Here is a 19795-nt window from a genome sequence, read left to right as displayed (position 1 = left end):
TCTTGTCCTGACATGTGCAGCTTCCTGGAAAAGGGGCCTGCCCAGGATGGGGGTGTGGGTTTGGGACACTGTAGTGTGTGTGAACACTGTGAGCAGTTGAGAGATGGGAAAGTGAATCTGGGCATGGATTTGGCGCTCCCATGCACTCTCAAAAGTTTGGTCCTGAGGCGTGTTTCCATGTGTGTGAGAAATAAAAACAGATAATGCATGCCGTGTCTCTGTCTGTGAGAGGATCTTAGAGGAGCGTGGCCCCTGAGAGTCTGGGTTTACTTTAGGTTTACAAGGGCAGGTACTGAGGAAACACTTCAGTTTAAGATGAATCAGGCCTCTGAAGGTGGGCTGCTCTTAGAAGTGAAGAGAGGAAAGAAGGCAGCGAAGGGTCCATGTCTTCCCAAGCTACTGGAATCAGCTGACTTTGAACTGCTGGGATAGAGTTTTACCATATTTTTGAAGCAATCTATGCTGAGCCCTCACTGGTTTTCTTTTTTAGATTCAAGTGAGTGCATGGCCCATAGAATCAAGTGAGTTTGTGTTCCAGGTAGAAAAGATTCCTGACTCACCTGCTTCTTAGGATACTCTCTGGCAGGGCTGACTCTCACTGTTACTAAGAATACTGGTTCATGAGCCCCACAGGACCAGCATACAGTGAGAAGTTCTGTTACCATGTTTAAAAGATTTAAATTAATTTCATTTTAAAAACAAGTTATTTCAATTATTAAATGACTTTTTATCTGATTTTCTCCTTAATTTCTATTATGTAAAATGATGGTCTATTTGAGAAAATAAATGATAGAAGAGGAACATGAATTGAAAAATATCAAAGTAATCTTAAGCTAAAATTGATTCCCCATGGTTTTTGGATCCAGGCAGAAGACTGACAAGATGGCTTATGCTTCATTTCCTTGTTTTCTGGGCTACAGTGTTGAGGGTGGGCAGGTGGAGCTAGGTGGAGGGATGGCTACTGTTGGGAGCAGAGACCTGGAAACATTTTTTCGTACTGTCTTCTAACCCTCATGGTGTTTCTTGTTTTATTCAGGAAAAAGCCTCATCAAACCCCATTTTGGATCCAACCCCACAAGCAGCCCTTCTGGCTTCTCCAAGGGCAGCTACAGCAGCTATCAGGGAATCATTGCAACTTCCCTTCTAAATTTGGGCCAAATTGCTGAGGAGACCCTTGTGCAGGAGGACTCAGTCCCAGTAGCTAAGTTGGGCCCTGCTGTTGTTCATCAGCTTCAGGATGAGGCTGCAATAGGGGCCACCAATGATGAGGATGAAAAGGACCTCTTTATACATCCAGAGGATGTGGAGGAGGTCATTGAAGTCACCAGCGAACGTTCCCAGGAGCCATGTCCCCAGTCTCTGGAGGATATGATTAGTGAAGAGTCAAGCAAGCAGAAAGATGTCCTAGGTCACGAGGAGGAGGGAGAGGATGAGGAGGAGGAAGAGGAAGAAGAAGAGGAGGAAGAGGAGGAAGGAGAGGAGGTAGAGGAGGAAGAGGAAGAAGAAGAGGAGGAAGAAGAGGAGGAGGAAGAAGAGGAGGAGGAGGAAGAAGAGGAAGAAACAACTCCAAATGTAATCTTTGGGGAAGATAACTCCCATACCTCTGCCCAGAAGGCTTCCCCTGAATTCCGAAGCCCAGAGCTGTCTAGTCCCAAGCCTGAGTATTCAGTCATTGTGGAGGTCCGTTCTGATGATGACAAGGATGAAGACTCACACTCCCAGAAGTCAGCAGTCACAGATGAGTCAGAAATGTATGACATGATGACCCGTGGGAATTTGGGCCTTCTGGAGCAAGCCATTGCCCTGAAGGCTGAGCAGGTGCGCACTGTCTGTGAGCCAGGCTGCCTCCCTGGTGAGCCGGGCCAACTGGGCCCAGGAGAGCCAGGGAAGGTGGCAAAGCCCCTGGATGTGGTGAGGAAGAGCTGCTACAGCAAAGGTAGGCTTGCTCTGATCACCCACCCTGTCATCCCATTACTGGGGACATAACCCTTACTGGAGGAGGATGCAGTGGAGGCTGAAGAGAAACGTAGCTTTCAATCCTTATAGGACAGGGTGGAAGAAAAATTGAAAAGCATTCAAAGACAAAAAAAAAAAATACCCTCAGAACTTGGGTCAAAGATTGAAGATATGGGCTTCTACTGTTTCGTGTAGGGTGATTTGGAGAAACACATGAGCTGAGATGTATGAGAAAGGGCTAAGTAGGAGAAAGGAAGGCAGGAGGGCTGATAACCTGACTACTGTGCCACTTAGCCATAACCCTGCCACCCTGATTTTTCAGTGACATTTAATGACTTCAGACCTTGAAAGCTGTTTTTTGAGTTCATATTTGATCACCTTGAGCATGTTCTCCATGGAGTTGGGACCTTTAAGCTGAACTGAGATATCTCTCTCATGATCCTCTTGAGGTCACAGCCTGTTGCTAGCTCTGTGTTGTACCAGTATTTCTCTCTAAAGTCTGGGTTTAAGGGCAGAATCACCTAGTATCGCTGAGTAACTCATGTTTAAGAGATGGTGGTCAGTCTGGGCTAGTGGAAGTGATTTAGTCTGGATTGATATAAAAGGGAGGCTGGAAGCTGGAAATCAGATCTAAGGACAGACTCTGAACAAATGGTGTAGCATAGTCATAACATGAGCACCAGATTTGTAGGGCAGGCTGGTTGTGTGTTGTTTGCTAACTATTCATCTCAAGTCCCTCCTTGTTCAGAGCAGGTGTATGGAGTGTCTCTCCAGGAGAGTCAGAATCATAATGCCAGAAGGCCAGGCCTTGAATAGGCCAACTTTGAGTTATCCTCAGTTTTCCTAGCCTGATAGATCTACTTTAAGATCAGGGAACTGTCCTGACTTCAGTCTCCTTTTTCCTTATCCCAGGCAAAACTTTCTTCTCTGGATCAAACTCTGGGCCCTTCCACAGCCTGCTTCCAGGAAGAGTTAGCTTATGCTAGGGATGGGGAAGTCAATGGGAAGGAGAGGGGAGGAGGAGGGAGAGAAGGAGAGAGCATGCAAGGGAGGGGTAACTCAGACACTGGAGTCAGGAACCAAGAAGGTGGGGAACATGTATGTAAGGAGACCTGGGGGGGCACATTTGGGTCATGGGAAGACAGACTACAGTAAGAAAATTACAGGAGTGAGTATTCTGCAGGAATTTGGTAGAGACATGAGGGCACACTTCCTGAGAATACTTATGCTTATGATGTAAAATCAGAGGATAGATTGATTGGGAACATGTTTTCTGGGTGAGGTAGATGTGGAGGATGGCTCTTAAGGTGATACCCTTAAGGGTGAATCAGACTGGGGTAGCAATTTGAGGGGAAGAATTAAGCCAGTATTGCCAAGCTAGGGCTTGAGGCCACAGGTATCAGGATGCATGGATTGATGGTGAGACAGATTTAGGATAGGTATGGGACCTTGAGATTTTTCAGACTTTAGGTCCCTTGAAAACAGGTTTTGGTGGAACACTGAATGCCTGATACCACCAAGTCTAGATATTTCAGGGATTTTCACCTTTGGATACACATTAGAGGCCAGGTGCAATTCAGGGTTAAATATACAGGACACCAGACAGCACATTTAGACTATGGGAACATACACATGTTCACATGTGGAGGGATAGACATTAGGGTTGTTGGAGCCAGACAGGTATTGGGTATAGGGTTGAGTCCCTCAGTACATCACCACTTGCCTGGATTGGTAGAAATCTGATTTCCTACCCAATTGAACTTAGAGAGACTGAACAGGCCTTTTTTCCTCTGCTGGATTTCTGAGCTTGGATCTGGCATGGACTATCAAAAAGTTGTTTTTCTGAGACATCATGAGGATCCCCATTTCCTTCTGATTTCCACACTTTGTGGCTAACACAGACCTGCAGAGATGAGGTTGACAACTGAAATTTAGAGTTTAGATTTCTGCTGAGGTATTTATTAGTGATACAGCTTTGGATAAGTCACATAACATGTCATCTTTGTTTTGTCAAGCCTCAAGGATTCCTTGCCTCAGGGGTGTTGATAGATACTTTACCTGCAAGGCTTACACACTGTCTATACTCCAGCTACTGTCTATCCTGCTATATGGGGTGGAAGGGTCATTTCTTGGGCTTTGAGGCAGCTTTTCTAGAGCTGCCTCACTGTCAGCCTCTGTCTTCTTCAGTCGGTAAAAGTGGAGACAGGAACTTTCCTTACCTCTCCTTTCCCAGTCTTCTGGCTTTGCATAATATGCCCTATGTGTTTTAGATCCTTCCAGGGTGGAGAAGCGTGAGATCAAGTGTCCGACACCTGGATGTGATGGCACTGGCCACGTTACTGGGTTGTACCCTCATCACCGCAGCCTGTCTGGCTGTCCCCACAAGGATAGAATCCCTCCAGAGAGTGAGTAGTTCCATCCAGGATTAGTCCAAGGACTAAAGTTAAGGGTCCTGTGGTATAAGGCAGGGGTCAGTCTGCTCAAGTGTCCACCTACAGATACCAGCATGAGTCAGAAGACTAAATAAATCCATGCTGTGGGAGGGGTTGTCTGTATTCCCTGAGCTGGGCAGATGGAGACCTTAACACAGTTGTCTCTTTGTTCTAAAAGCTTAGGATGTGGATGTCTGTCCTTATTCTTAGGCTATAAGCAGAATTTACAAAAATTAAGTCAGAGTTGTGAAACAGAAATTAGTCTAGTTTCTTCTATGGGAGGCAGGATCCAAGTGGGGGGAGGGCATACTTGACTAAGTTTCATTAGGCTCAGAGTGCTATGATGCCCTGCTTACACAGCTGCAGCCTTTATACAGGACTCCTGAACTTTCCTTGGGCTGTTCTCCATTATAGGCATGCTTGCTCTCATTATTTGTTCTCCCTGGTTCTCTTACAGTCTTGGCCATGCATGAAAATGTGCTGAAGTGCCCCACTCCTGGCTGCACGGGCCAAGGCCATGTGAACAGCAACCGCAATACCCACAGAAGGTAGTGAATTGAGTGGGACATGGTAGTGAATTAGGGCTGGGCCTGTAGTATGTGTCCCTGCCTGGGCCTTGAGCCCTTATCTTGGATGGGTTCTGGACAGACCTGCTTTGGCAGGTGGCAGCTGAGGGGGTGGCTGGTGCTGTTGCAAGTGCCCTGTGAACTGAGGCGATCATATGAGAAGTCTGATACTGTTGTGATGAGAGAAAGTAGAGACTCTGTGTCTTGCCCGTTTTCAGAAAACCTCTGCATTCTAGCTCTTGCTCATGGGTGAAAGGAAAAACTTGGACATAAATAGGAATGTCAATGCCCAGAGTTATTCTGAGGGAGTGCTGAGATCAGGTGGACATGGGGCTTCCAGGCTATTGTCCAGATTTATTTGTTGTCTCATCTTCTTATCCAAGAAGGGACCTACCACACCAAGAGTGTTATAGGCTTGACAAGGTCTGACTGGACCTTAGTAGTTACATGCTTAGTTGGGAGGAATACCTGGGCTTTAGAGGTCACTGTGTTGGAAAAGAGTCTGAGTTCCCTAGAGATTTGCTGGCCCAGAAGCTGGTAGCTGAGCTCACAGTAGATCCTGGGGAGGGCCAGTGTACTCCAGGGCCAGTACTCAGGTTGTGGTCTGAGTGTAGCCTTTTATTTCCCTGAGATAACCTACAGAATGTGTAGACCTGGTTCTAGAATCCGGTGCAGGCACTGAAAGGGGAGAGGAAAGAGATGAGGAAGAGAGAGAGAGAAGAAGAGGGCTGAGTTTGGCACCTATGCATGTAGAAGAATCCTTTGCCCAGTTTGTAGAACTTTAGGGTATATTTTATTTTTTGTGAATTATCTAAAATGTAAATGGCCCAAGTAGTTTGTCCTTTGTGGGTTCAGGTCAGATCTGGATGGACAATCTGTCCTGTAAAAATGATAGGTGTGTTACTGGCTCTGGGTTTTGTGTGCCTAGAGCTCTTGTATCTGAATGGTGTTGCTCCCAGGGCCACTTATTTGGCAACCTAGTACAGACATTATCTTGGAGAAAAAGGCTCAGATGTCTCTCCTTTTCCTTCCTCTAGTTTGTCTGGGTGTCCCATTGCTGCTGCTGAAAAATTAGCCAAATCTCATGAGAAGCAGCAACTGCAGACAGGAGATCCTCCCAAAAATAACTCCAATTCAGATCGGATCCTCAGGTGGGTGAGATAAGCTACTAAACTGAAGGAGTATCAGCAGAGCCTTCAATGTTAGGGCTGTGTGGTATGCATATGCCTCTTGGCACACAGGACACATCTTTTGCCCTCAAAGAGCCTCATCCAAGGTGCAAACAGTTGCCCAGCCTTAGCCACAGTGTGTTCTGCCTTTTGTTCTCCTAATACAGCTGATATTGTCAGTGGATTTATTCAGGGTTAGTATGTGGAGATAGCAGGCTGCATTGGTTGAGGGCCTCACTACAGAGGAAGCACCTAGTTGTCTTTATATCTCCCCACCTCAGAATGGATCCTATCCTAGGGCAGAGGGAAGAAGGCACAGGACTTGCTCCCCTAAGTGCTGCCTCCTGTGGGTACTAAGCATCTGAGACAATAGCAGACATAGGTGCATGTAGGTGTGTGCATGCCTGCATGCTCTTCATATATATACACCTGTACTCCTTACATATGGGTAAGTTTACACATGTGTTCAAGTGCATGTGAGTGTATGCTGCCATTAACAGAGCAACCAGAACAAATCTGCCTAGTGACTCTCTATACAGGTAACCTTGGAAAGTGGGTGTTACAAATAAGGCCAGATACTTGGGGTCATGTCCAAGACACCATTCCTGAATGGCTTGTCTTCAAACACTTCTTTGAAGTCAATTATAGTCCCCTACTGGGGATTACAGGTTCATTCAAGACACTGAGGGTGCACTGTTACCTTTGGTCCTCACTAGCAGGATACATAGCTCTTCTTTTCTCTGAGGATATAGAACTAACAACTCCTTTCTTGGTTCTTGGATTGTTTCTCTTCTCATATGTGGTGTGGGAGACAGGATCAAGTACTCAACAAAGCCAGTCACTGGCTGACAAGTCACTATTGCCTCCTTGCAGGACCCTTGACCACAGGCTTCCTTCTTGGCTGCTTTCCTTGGCAGTGCCATAACCTCGTCATTCCCTGACCTACTCCAGAGGAACCCTCAATTGCAAACCACAGCTTGGAGGGATAGGGATTTGCTTTTCTGCTCTGTGGAGTACTTGTGTCCCATCCGTAGATACCTTTGACCTTGTGGGTCCTAAGTAGCATAGTTGTCTGTCTTTTTCTTTCCAGTTTTTTTGTCAGTTGCTGGCTAATCCTTTCACCAAAGAGTGACACCAATGTAGAAGTTAAATTAAATGTCTTCTTGTTGGTATCAGATGGTCTTGCTCTTGCAACTTCACCAGGAGTTGCTGAGCTAGTGTCCAGACTAGGATTTTGTTACACACAGGGCCTACCCACCAGTGCTTTAAAGTGACTGTCACAGGAACATAAGAGTGGTCTTACAGTGTCAACATGCTGGTTCTCTCTTTATGCCAACATTCAAGTTTTTGAGGCAACCAGTTCTCAGAAGTCCTCACCATCATTTCCAAGTACCATTGATCACTGAAGTCATAGCTTATTCCACACAGGAACAAGGAGAGCTAGGGTATTTGCTGGAGCTCTCTTCCCTCTTCCATTTCCCCTCCACTCTGAGATTCCTGTTTAGAAACTCTCACTGATTATGTAGCTGAGCTCTTGGACCTGCTCTCTTACATTTTGAGAGAAGTTTTTGCTTGCTACTCTGGCATTCTACTAGCATAAGAACACTATTTCTTTTGGGTTCTATTGTTTCCTCCTTGTAGGCAATTATTCACATTGATTATAAGCCTATTTCAGGGGCCCTTCACCCTGTAAGGCAGAATTTCTAACCAAACATTGGGGGCAGGGTTTTTGGGTGTGTGTGTTATCTCCCTTTGTTTCCCTTATCACCTGACTGCATGAAGTCCTGGCTTGAGCTGTTGGAGGGTGGGGGAAGAAGTAGCTTGGGGGGTCTCTGGGTTTCCAACCTCACAGGATCTGCATCTCTGTCTCATACCCCAGGCCCATGTGCTTTGTGAAGCAGCTTGAGGTTCCTCCTTATGGGAGCTACCGACCCAATGTGGCTCCTGCCACCCCCAGGGCCAACTTGGCCAAGGAGCTGGAGAAGTTCTCCAAAGTCACCTTTGACTACGCAAGTTTTGATGCTCAGGTTTTTGGCAAACGTATGCTTGCCCCAAAGATTCAGACCAGCGAAACCTCACCCAAAGCCTTCCAATGTAAGTTGGGGAGAACTTTTTAATGTCTCTCCTCTCACATTGCTCCTGAGAGGGATGGTGCGGGGAGGGATTCTCTTGGGAGCTTGGAGGGATAGGGTGTGGGCCTGAATCCTTACCCCCTCTTTATCTGCACCAATGGGGCAGTTGCGGCATCCTTAGGGCCTGCATCTTACCTATGTCCACTTTGAACCTTTATGTGTTTCCTAATTATTTATGAAGAAAATCATGGGTCTGTTGTGGGTGTGTATGTCCAGAGGCTTGAGAATCACTTCACTGATGTGGTCTGCCCTATGGTGTTCACGTCCAGCATTACCTCTAAGGAGGGTCCAACAGAACAGGGTGGTACTGTGGCAGGAAGCTTCTTTGTTTCCTGAATAGGGACCATCTTATTGGAAGTGGTATTGTCTATGACATTAGCCACACATTTCAAGGGCAATTATACTGACAAAAGCAATTCCTGGAAAGATTCTAGAATAATCATCCCTACCATTTCTTGCCACTTACCTCACTTCTTTGTGGTTAGCCTTGGAAATGCATGAGAGATGGAAAAGTACCAAGTGCACTGGAGGGATCCAGATATCTCCCAGTTGACCTTGTCATTTCCACAGATGGCAGGGACAAGTTTCCAGTTTATTAGGATTACAATTCTTAGGGTTAGTGGCCCTTGGGACAAGTCTTTTCTGGACTCCAGCAGACTCTGCTGGCTATGCTCATGTCTCCAAGCACACTCACTTGCTTAGAAGCTATGATGACATTGTTGGGGAAGGGCTCAAAATAAGTTTTCCACTTGTCTGGATCTTTCTGGAAATATCAGTGGTTTCTTGGTTACTCACAATATCACTTCTGAGAATGATTTTAAAGCTTCAGCATAACTGATAGAAAAGATAACATTATACTTTCAATTATGGTATCCTACTTATTGCCTTGCTGCTTTATTAAGGTAGCAATAATTGTTGGGAATATAAAGCTACCAAAAGTATAGCAACATCTTTTGGTATGATGGAACAAATTTTCCATTTATATGGTATTCCAAATATGTATCTTATTTACAGAATTATTATGCCTCTAAGTATTTGTTGGTGGACAAAGTTTTTGCTTGTTTGAAATTACCAAGTCTACTGAGTATATGTCTAGAATTTTATTATTTCTGCTCAAATTTTCATTACATCAGAAATGAGATGCCCTTTCATTACTGGAGACAAGAGCAGTAGGAGGAGTGTGTGATAATTGGAGTTGGAGTGCTATGCTCTGACTCCTAGCTCCCTCCCCATTTGCCTGCTGTCTTCGTCTAAGTCTATGTTAATCTGGACTGTTCCCTTTTAACATCCAACCTTTACCAAAGTCGCCTCCTCCAGGTGCAGTCCCATCTCCCAGTGGCTTTATGAGAGTACCTTATCTTCTTCTGTAGGCTTCGATTACTCTCACGATGCCGAGGCTGCGCACATGGCTGCCACTGCCATCTTGAACCTCTCCACTCGATGCTGGGAGATGCCAGAGAACCTCAGTACAAAGCCACAGGACCTCCCCAGCAAGGTGAGCATACTCTCCTGAAGCCCTTTGGGGAGAGAAGGATAGGTGGAGTTTATTTGGAGAAATTTGCAGTAAGGAAATGGCTGGTGCCAAGAGCAGCTGGGAACTAGTTGATGTTTATTTTAAAATATTTATGTTTTAATTATGTGCATATGTTTGTGCCTGCATGAGTCTATGTGCATCATGTGTGTGCAGGTGCTCAGAGCCAGAGGGCATCAGACACCCTGGAAATGGAGTTTTAAGCTGTTGTGAGCTGCTTGATGTAGGTGCTGGGAATTGAACTAAACCTGGTACTGTGCATAAGTGATACATGCTTTTAACCACTGATATTTTTTTAATACCTTTTGTCCCTTTGGTCATGGCTCAGATAACCTAAAGAGTAGATGAGTGGCCATGAAAGAAGTTGGTGGGCTATGCAACCCAAGGTCAGGCTTATGCCATGTTTCCATGTTCTTCTCTGGAAGTTGGTAGTGACTGACATGTCTTGCACTCAAGGACCTGTTCTCTCAAGCTTGTGGTAGTCTCGAGGGGTTGGCTTCCTAATCTGTAGAGGAGAGAGGGGCTGTAGGGTTCTACAGATGAGGTGAGGGTGTGGTTCTTTCCTCTCAGCAAATCACTGTTTCCTTCTAAGAGAGTCAGTGTTCTAACCAGAAGACACTCTCATGAAGGGGCTCAGTTCACCAACCCATATTCTCAACCTTCATATTTGCAGGCCGTGGACATCGAGGTAGATGAAAATGGAACTCTGGACTTGAGCATGCATAAACACCGCAAGCGGGAAAACACTTTTCCCAGCAGTAGCAGCTGCAGTAGTAGCCCTGGTGTCAAGTCTCCTGATGTCTCTCAGCGCCAGAACACTACCAGTGCCCCCAGCAGCTCAATGACCTCGCCCCAGTCCAGCCAGGCCTCCCGCCAGGATGAGTGGGACCGTCCCCTCGACTACACCAAACCCAGTCGCCTTCGAGAGGAAGAGCCTGAGGAGGTGGGTGCCAGGATCCTGTGTGTAGGCTCAAAGCTGTTTTCAGGGCTGCTATGAACACTGCTTTCTTCTTAATATCTTTTCCTTGTAAGGTTTGTATAAAACCTCCTAGGTCTGTCTCTTTTCACACAAGATGCTTCATCTTCAGGACATCTGAAATTCAGGTCATAGTCTTCAGCAAAGGTTTCACCTGCACTGTTCAGTCTTGTTCCATAAACAGGGTGGGTCTTCTCACCTCTGCAGAATTTTCTGACTAGCAACAATGTAGACTTTTCAAAGAGGAGAGGGATGTTTCATATTTCTAGGGGGTGATTTGGGAAAAGCTTTTTTTTTTTTTTTTTTTTTTTGAGCCTTGGGTTTTTGAGCCTTTCCTCAAAAGCTTAGCTCTGATCTACCCAGGTTGCTTTGCGTCTTGCTAGAAGCAGTTATTCTGAGCAGTTATTCTAGGAACCCTGACTTTCAATGGAAGAGATGTTGTTTCTCATACCCATGAGGCTTTAGGTGGTAAGAAAATACACCCAGGCCTACAACTCAGTTAGTGGTGTTTGTCAAGTGTCTGATTTAGTCAAGGCATCATGTGTGGACCAAAGGCCTCAAGCTTCTAATGATTATCATTAAGCTACTAGTACGTTATCTAGCTCAGCTTTGAGATACCTCAGCAATCTTTTTGAGTGCCTGTTGCCAGTTGAGCCCTAAAGAGTACTGCATCCAAGTATTCATTCTACGGTAATTTTGTGGAGGCTGGCCAAAGCCAAGCATCCTGTCCTTCATAGTATGGTCTTCTGTCTTAAGGTAGCTAGGTCTTCCTCCCTATTTCATAAGTAAAACATCTTACGAATACTACTGAAGGGTCCCTCTTTGTTGCCCACTAGGTTGGACATCTGGCTTTCTTGCCAGTTGTTAAAATATTCCCTGCTGGTTTGTTTTTGTTTTTTTGTTTTTGTTTTGTTTTTTTCAGTCAGAGCCAGCAGCACATTCTTTTGCTTCTTCTGAAGCAGATGATCAGGAGGTGTCAGAAGAGAACTTCGAGGAGCGGAAGTACCCAGGAGAAGTCACCCTGACCAACTTTAAGCTGAAGTTTCTCTCCAAGGACATAAAGAAGGAGCTTCTCACGTAAGTGCTGCTTTGGCAGACTGGTCCCCCATGAATCTTGGGAAAGCAGGCCTGGTCCCAGAACTCAGCAACTATCTAGATCCAGGTATCTCACAGTGATGAGTTTTCTGTCAGCTCTGCACTGAGCTGGGTATGAACATGATCCTCTGAAAGCAGTTAAGAACCAGAAAGCTCCTCTGGTGCAGCCTATCATCTAGAACAGAATAGCCCAAGGTGAACAGAGAGGTCCATAGACACCAGCTCTCAGTTTTGGCAGCTGCTGGACCCCGAGCTGGAACAAGATGAGCTTTTCATCAACATCTAATGTCACATGTCCTTAAAAGACTGTGAAGGGTTATGCGTAGAACCTTTTCCACTGGTGACCTCACCCGTGCTTATAGCTAGTTTTATGGAGGATATAGGGATCCTCTTTTCCTTATACTGCATCCACTAGTTTCTTCCTACCTTGGTACCCAGATTTCCCAGGATGGCTGGATCTAGGTTCTCATTCTCAGAGAAGGTTGTGCTGCTTTAGGAGCTGGAGAAGGGGGGAGTGCCCCATCCACATGCTCATGAGCATACATGTGTACAAATAGCATGCACATGCACACACAGCACTCATGCTTCAGAGGCATCCTTACCTCCAGTTCACTTTCTTTCTTGAGTTAAGTTTTTAGGAGAAATGTCTAGTTCCGGAAGTGAGGGCTGTGATCTGAGGATGTCCACCTGCCCTCAGCTGACTTGTTCTGGGGGAAGGTCTACAGGTGTGCATGGCCATCTGTTCTGATGTTCTTTTTCCTTTGTCCAGCTGTCCCACCCCTGGCTGTGACGGCAGTGGACATATCACCGGGAACTATGCCTCCCATCGCAGGTTCGTGCCCTGCTTCTCTGGTCTGGCCCCAGTGCTTTGTGTGTGTTTGTGGGGGGGTCTTTCTCCTCATCTCCTCTGCTCCCCTCTATGGCTCACCCCATATCCCATCTCTTCTCTTTCAGCCTCTCTGGTTGCCCTCTTGCTGACAAGAGCCTCAGAAACCTCATGGCTGCCCACTCTGCTGACCTCAAGTATGTTTGCGCTCACTGACTGCCTGTCTCTTGGGCAGATCCCTGGCTTTGCTCTCTCCTTTATGAGGCTCCTACCAAGTCAGCCTTCTCTAAGGTACCATCCCAGGCTGGCTCTGCTTTCCTGGGATGGGGAAGAGGAGCAGGGCTGACTCTGCTTGGCTTGGCTGTTGTCCTTGCACCTGTTTCTCCTGCTTTGGCCATTCTGACCTCTAAGCACTGTCCATCTCACTTGTTAGACCAGAGCTCCTGTACTGCTCCACGCCTTTCCCAAGAACTCTGACAGGGCTGCCGGGCCTGCTTTTCCTACTACCATTCTAAATACTGAGAAAAGCTGGAACTTGGCTGTGGCTTAGTGGCTACAGGCTACGGAGCTCTTGTCAAATGAACTATCACTAACAGTGCCAGAGAATGCTCCTTGCTTTCTTTCTCTCTATGCCTTGGCTGCTCTGTTTCTCCCTGATGCCCTCCCAGTCCTACTCAATGTTCTTGGTTCTCTTTGCTGGTCCTCTCCATGCTTCTGTGCCTGTCTGTCTTAACCCATAGGCAGAGCAGGCTCTGTGGGCACCCACAACTGTCAGTTAGCCTGACAGTCCTCAGAAGTGAAGAGCAAGCACCCAGAGGTTTCCAGGCATCTATTTGCTTGGAGCTGGAGCTGGGGCCTTCATTGTTTCTGGCTTTCATTTTTCTCTGTTTACCTGTGACATGATAGCCTTCATGACCCCGAGCTGTGGTTATCTTGTTCACAGGACCAGAACTGAGTAGAAACCTAGGAGAGGGAGATACTCTGTTCCTATACTATGTTCCTCATAGTAGGACCAGGGCCTTCCCTCCCATAGTCCTTTGTGATAGGGGCCCTGAATCTAGGCCATGACTCACTGAATCTGTTTGGGGGATAGACAGGTGATGGATACTGGTACCTTTTGGTCAAGGAGCTAGAATGCTGACAGAAGAAGGGACTTGAGCTGATTTATGCCAGAACAGAAATCCATGGGTTTCCAGTTCCACTCTAACCAGCTCCATTCCTTCTGGTAGTGAATATCAGGTTCACACCTTATAGGCTCACATAATTTGTCATCCACTCACCAACACTGTAGTCTAATCCTGAAACTCAAAGTTGGAGAACAGACCTGTAGGCTCAGTGAATACCTCCCCCTACTCTTTATTATTATTATTTATTTATGGTATTCTGGCTTACCCTCACACCTGTTTTTATATCCAGTTTTGCTTCCTTTTCCAACTATGATTAGGGTTCATGGATTTCCAACACAGAGCCTAGAGAACTCTCTACTTCAGTACATAACCATACATTACGTGGCCCTAAAACAGATATCAAGGGCTGACAGGAGCAAACTTGACTGATCCAGCCAGGAAACAGCCCTTGTGAGGGTTTGCACTCTAAGCCTATGAAAAACTTTAACACAAAGCTTGTGTGGGCACAGCAGAGGGAAGTCTCCTTTCATGGGTGGGTGTCTCAGGTGTCCCCAATAGCTCCAAATCTTTTCTAGTCCCAGAGCTCTTTCTGGGTCCATTGCTTCATTGCTCAAGACTCCAGTATGGTCTTAGGAGAAGGTGACCACGATCTCCTTCACACATTTCCCTGATACCCCAGTGTTCCTGGGGTCCTTATTCAGTCTGGGTAGGCATCAGGCTGGTCAAGTAGTGCAAATGGAGTTCTTTTGTGGCCTCCCTATAAATGGAAAAAATGCAGAAATACTCAGGCATGTTTTCTGTTTTTAAGCAAGTTCCAGAGTCATTTACTCTCCTTCATTGTGTGACCAGGGGATGCCTTGAGCTGCTCAGTTCACCATGGTGGGAGTATACATACTACTCCATACTGTGGAGGCATTTCAGGCTATGAAAAGGGTGGGCAGCACCTCTGCAGCACAGGAACAAGGTACACCAGGAGATACGAGATGCTACCAAGGCAGAATCATCACTTAGGTGTAGATTCTTCCTTCTTTTCAAGTAACACACTTAAAAACAGATCATAGACAGGATGGAGACAGCTCTAGTTCTTGCGGCAGCCTCCACATACAGTATGTAGAAGATACCTAGTCCTCTTACTATGTGGACACTGTCCTCTTTGATCATAACTTACAGAAAAGCTATTAAATATCACATTCGCAAGGAATACAGAACATTCTCCTGTGTGTTAGGCACATGCTTGTTCTTTGTGAACCATAGACCCTCCCAAGACTCATTGGTGCTGTTGAGTATATCTGGATCTCATCTCTGGTACCATTCATAACTCAGAGGCTGGGTTGTTATGTGGTCACTGGTTGACCACACTCTTTGCTCTGAACCTCTGCTGGATGCTTCCTTGATATGAAGACAAGGAGCAGGAACCCTGGGCCTCAGACTGAGCTTCTTCCTACTGAAAGGAAAAATGAACTATTTTTGGTTCCCTGTACTTGAACCTCTGGTCAGGAGGGCCACCATGGTGGTAATGTAGCATCTATACCACTATATGGCCTCATGAAGACTAGAGAAAGATTTGGTGGGTCAGCTGTCTGAGAATCACAGGAGAATCCAGTATGTGACACAGTGAGGGACCCAATGAGTCTGGGAAGACACACAGAGAAAGATCTGAGGGGCCAGAAAGAAAGTCACAAGAGATGATGCCAGCTGTGCCACTCCTGGCTTCTGTCTTCCATATAGGGAGTACTATGTCCCAAAGATCAGATACTGTTTGTGTACAGAAAGTCAGAAGCTTCCCCAGGCTAGGGTGCCATGGAGCAGCATTTTGTATAACCAACACCAAATATTTACTGTTTCCTATAGGATGACACTGTAATTAGGGGCAAGATGTAAAGCATCAGATCTAATGAGATGGGTCTACCTCCAAGCCAACCCCATTTAATCAACACCTGCTGTGGCTTTTCATTTAAGAGGAAACAACTCAAGAAAATTCCATGTTCATAATATTAAAGTATAATTTCTACCACTTTATGGAATATGCTCATGAGACATTTTTTTATGTATTTGCTTGAATTTTGTATTCTGCATTTCCTATTTTACCCTTGCTGGGTGGGGTTCATCAACCTATAAAAGATACTGATTTGAGTTCTACATTCCCCAAGCAGGGATTAGGTCTTCAGTGGCCATACAGGAGGTACTCATGGGTATCTCTGTTAGTTCTTATGATTAGACCTAAAGCTTAGTTGTGTTCTGGATAACCAGATGAGGCTGGAACCCAATAAAAAGCTAATCTGTGAGCCAATGATCACCTTTGGATACAATGAACACAGCAGACTGTATCCAATGCTGTTTTGGTGTCTGGTATAAAGCTAGTCTCATTCAGCTACTCTTTTCTTGGCTTTCTGAGTTTCCCTGGGAGTGGCTTGGCTTAGTACTAAGTCTGTGATACGACCTTATTGATATTGAATACCTGTTGCTGGCAATGGTGGGGTAAGGTATGTGATGCTCCTTTGCAAAGAGATGCATAATCGGGGTTGGTTGTTTGAGGAACCTAGAGTTTAGAATGATGATGGATTCACTTGAGAGCTGAGTCCAAAGGGGCAAATATCTTTATAGGCTATGGTCTCATCTTAATGTTTCTCTGCAGGTGCCCCACACCTGGCTGTGATGGCTCTGGCCACATAACAGGGAACTATGCTTCACACCGTAGGTGAGTGGGGCCAAGAGTAGTGGTGAAAGTTCTGACTTAGACAAAGTTCTAATGTTCTCAACAAGATATTAAAGTTGCCAAAAAACTAGAGTCCATTGTATGTCTTTTGAATTGTTGGTGCTTCCAGAATTTCTCGGGTAACCCTATGCAGTAAAATCAAAAGACAAAGTATCAGATTAGAGACTCCTGGAGATGTTTCCCACTTCTGATTGTTCTGTTGCCCTGTTTGAAGGTTGTGTATGAGCCAACTCTGTTCCACAAGAAAGCTTAACTGATGAGTCAGCTGACTGATTGATCCTTTCTTCCCTCCTTCCCACCCCCACAGGGGGCCACAGAACTTGAGGGAGTAGCATGAGGCAGACAGTGAGGGAGCTGCTGTTCTGGGACTGAGGTGGCATGTTTTCCTCTTTCAAAACCAGTTTGTCAGGCTGCCCACGTGCCAAGAAGAGTGGACTCAAGGTGGCACCTACCAAGGATGACAAGGAGGACCCCGAGTTGATGAAGTATGTTGGGTTACACTGGCTCCTTCATGGTTTTGAAGAATTGAGGTTTTTTTTTTTTTTTTTTTTTTTTTTTTGCATGCTATAACTAAACAACAAAAAATAAAAAATGCCTTTTGAATAGAAATCTGGGATACTGGAATTTGGGAGATTAAAAGCAGGAACATTGAGTTTAAGCCTGTCTGAGCTACTTAATGAGAACCTGTCTCAAAACCAAACCAAACCAAACCAAACCAAAACAAAACAAAACAACTTATTCTAGACTTTTCCTCACATCTGGCCATTAAATTGATTGTTGATAATAATTCATTTTTACAGAAGAACTGGAACCCAACACATTGTTTCCTGGAAATTGAACCCAGAACATGTTCTCTGGGTTCAGGTCAGAGGTATTTTGGCAGGGATTTGGGAAGTTAAGCGCCTTACTGCCCTGAAGTGGTTCTGGGATCCCCACAGGCTTTGAAGTCTGTGTTTTGTCTGGCAAGAAGTTTCATGTGTGAAGTTTTAGAAGGCAATTCATTAGGAAGATGTTGCATCTTTGAACATCATGGGTCTGACCACCAGCACATTTGTCTAGAGCAGTGGTTCTCACCCTTCCTAAAGCTTCGACCCTTTAATAAATTTCCTCATGTTGTGATAACCCCCAACCACAAAATTATTTTTGTTATTGCTTCATAACTAATTTTGCTACTGCTATGAATTGTAACATAAATACCTGTGTTTTCCGATGGTCTTAGGCAAGTCTTGTGGGTCGTTCAACCCACAGGTTGAGAACCCTTTGTCTAGAGCTAGTTAGGCAGGAGAGCCTTGAAGAGCTAAAACTGAAAACTGGAACCAACATAGAGACTAAAGAGGATATCCTTGGTCTTTATTTCCTTTCCTTTATAAGTAATTCCTTTTTTATCATCGTGGTCTAAATGTCTTTTACAAATCCCATTGCAGAGTCATTTGTTGTTGTTGTTGTTGTTGTATCATTCTATAAATCTCCTGAAGTTACTGAGAGCCAATGAGTAACATTTGTAAATCTCCTTTCTCTCCTTATCTTTCTTTTTCTTCTCAAAACACATAGAAGGTATCCATTGGGGAACTAAAACTACCACCTGCTTTAATGACCTAGATTGCTTATCCTATTAATTTCTTACATTCATTTCATATATATTTCATGTATCCTATGTAAATGCTCACCAATAGGAGAGCCAAGGATGAGTTCAATGATCAAGTTGACAGGATGACTCTGTGGACAATCAGACTCCTTTCCCAGCCATTCATGTCAATGTCCAATGGGCCCATGAACAAAGTGACCATTGTGGCAGAAATGGGGGTTTTGCATGAACTCAATAGCATGGACTTCCACTCACTACAGCTGATTTGCTGCTGAGTGCCACATCAGTCAACAGCAGACACTGACACTGAGCCCTAGATATGGTGCCATTCCATGGGGTGACAAGTATCACACACGTTCTAATTGATCTTAATAATAAAAACCCAGAGGCAGATAACAGGGTAAATGCTGAAAGATCAGAGAGACAAAGGAGCAAGCCACAGCCAGCTCTTACCTTGTTAATTCCTTAGCTGAAAAAGGGCTGAGCTCCTGTCTCCTCCCTCCTTATATTCCTTTCTCTGCCCAGCCATATCACTTCCTGTCTGACTGTACAGACCCCCAGACGTCTATGGTTAGCTAGTGGCTAGCTCAGCCCTCTGGTCTTCAGAAAAGCTTTATTTTTTAGAGTATAAACACACATTACAGTTGAGGTTGTTTCCACTAACTGTTTTGTTTAGTCTAATAAAATGTATCCAGTTTTTCACAACAAAAATTGTAATGGGTACTAAATTAACAATGCAAACCATGTACTGTTTAAATCTTGGTGTGAAAAAATATTTTTCTTCTTGAGAATCTGAGAATTTGCCTATGGATGCCTTTATCAAGCATACCAGCAAGGACCCTGTGGGTGTGATATTGTTGGTGAATTATACTGCATTTGAAAATAATTGAGGTCAAGATTGGTATTTTTCAAATTATCTGGGAAAATAGTTTTTTTTCTAAAGTACTGTTAACTTTGCTTTTTAAAAGACAAAACTGCAACTAGGAAGAGACAATGATCTTGATATCATGTAGACTACATATCATGCACCACTTACAGGATGAATTTCCTAATATCTTTATTGTAAGAATGAGATACCTGCAAGTATTTCCATTTTATAGATCCTCCCCTCACTCATAAAATATTTATAATTAACCAGCATTTTTAAACAAGTGCACACTAAAGCAGAAACTTTAATGAATATAGCAAATTCTACAGAAGGATGGGATTTTGTTAGTAGGCATGAGTTGTAGTTTTGCAAGGGTTGTAGTAGAATTCTCATTTTTTTATTAATTTATTTTTTACATTCCAATCCCAGTTCCCATTCCCTCCCCTCCGCCTGCTCCCCCCCACTTCCTCACCCCACCCCCACCTCCCATCTGCTTCTTAGAGGAGTAAGGCCTCCCCTAGGAAGTCTACTAAGTCTGTCTCAACATCTCATTGCAGCAGTACCCGGGCATCTCCCCACCCCTCACACCCCTGTGTCTATGCTGAGCAAGGTATCTCTCTATATAGGTTGGGCTCCATTAAGTCAGTTTGTGCATTTGAGTTAGATCTTGGACCCACTGCCAGTGGCCTCATCTATTGTCCCAGCCACACCATTGTCACCTATATCAAGGGAGTCTAGTTTGGCTTTATGAAGGATCCCTGTTTGTCAGGTCAGAGTCAGTGATCTCTCACTAGCTCAAGTCAGCTGAATCTGTGG

The 19795-nt window shown here is 45.0% G+C and overlaps 1 protein-coding gene across 1 annotated transcript in view; it reads left to right on the top strand.

Annotated features, from left to right (window-relative positions):
• Myt1 (myelin transcription factor 1) overlaps window positions 1-19795 on the top strand; it is a 57135-nt gene that overhangs the window by 29095 nt on the left and 8245 nt on the right. The window contains exons 7-18 of the mRNA XM_051184049.1: window positions 1037-1936; window positions 4227-4361; window positions 4846-4936; window positions 5992-6105; window positions 8003-8217; window positions 9626-9750; window positions 10460-10729; window positions 11685-11839; window positions 12627-12689; window positions 12812-12880; window positions 16446-16508; window positions 16928-17011. Of these exons, the coding sequence (XP_051040006.1) occupies window positions 1037-1936; window positions 4227-4361; window positions 4846-4936; window positions 5992-6105; window positions 8003-8217; window positions 9626-9750; window positions 10460-10729; window positions 11685-11839; window positions 12627-12689; window positions 12812-12880; window positions 16446-16508; window positions 16928-17011 (2284 nt within the window). The remainder of the gene's footprint in view (window positions 1-1036; window positions 1937-4226; window positions 4362-4845; window positions 4937-5991; window positions 6106-8002; window positions 8218-9625; window positions 9751-10459; window positions 10730-11684; window positions 11840-12626; window positions 12690-12811; window positions 12881-16445; window positions 16509-16927; window positions 17012-19795) is intronic.

The sequence above is a fragment of the Phodopus roborovskii genome, unplaced genomic scaffold, assembly GCF_943737965.1.
Source record: "Phodopus roborovskii unplaced genomic scaffold, PHOROB, whole genome shotgun sequence".
In the NCBI taxonomy this organism is placed as follows: Eukaryota; Metazoa; Chordata; class Mammalia; order Rodentia; family Cricetidae; genus Phodopus; species Phodopus roborovskii.
The sequence above is the reverse complement of the archived record's forward strand: the minus strand, read 5'-3'. Positions and strand labels throughout refer to the sequence as shown.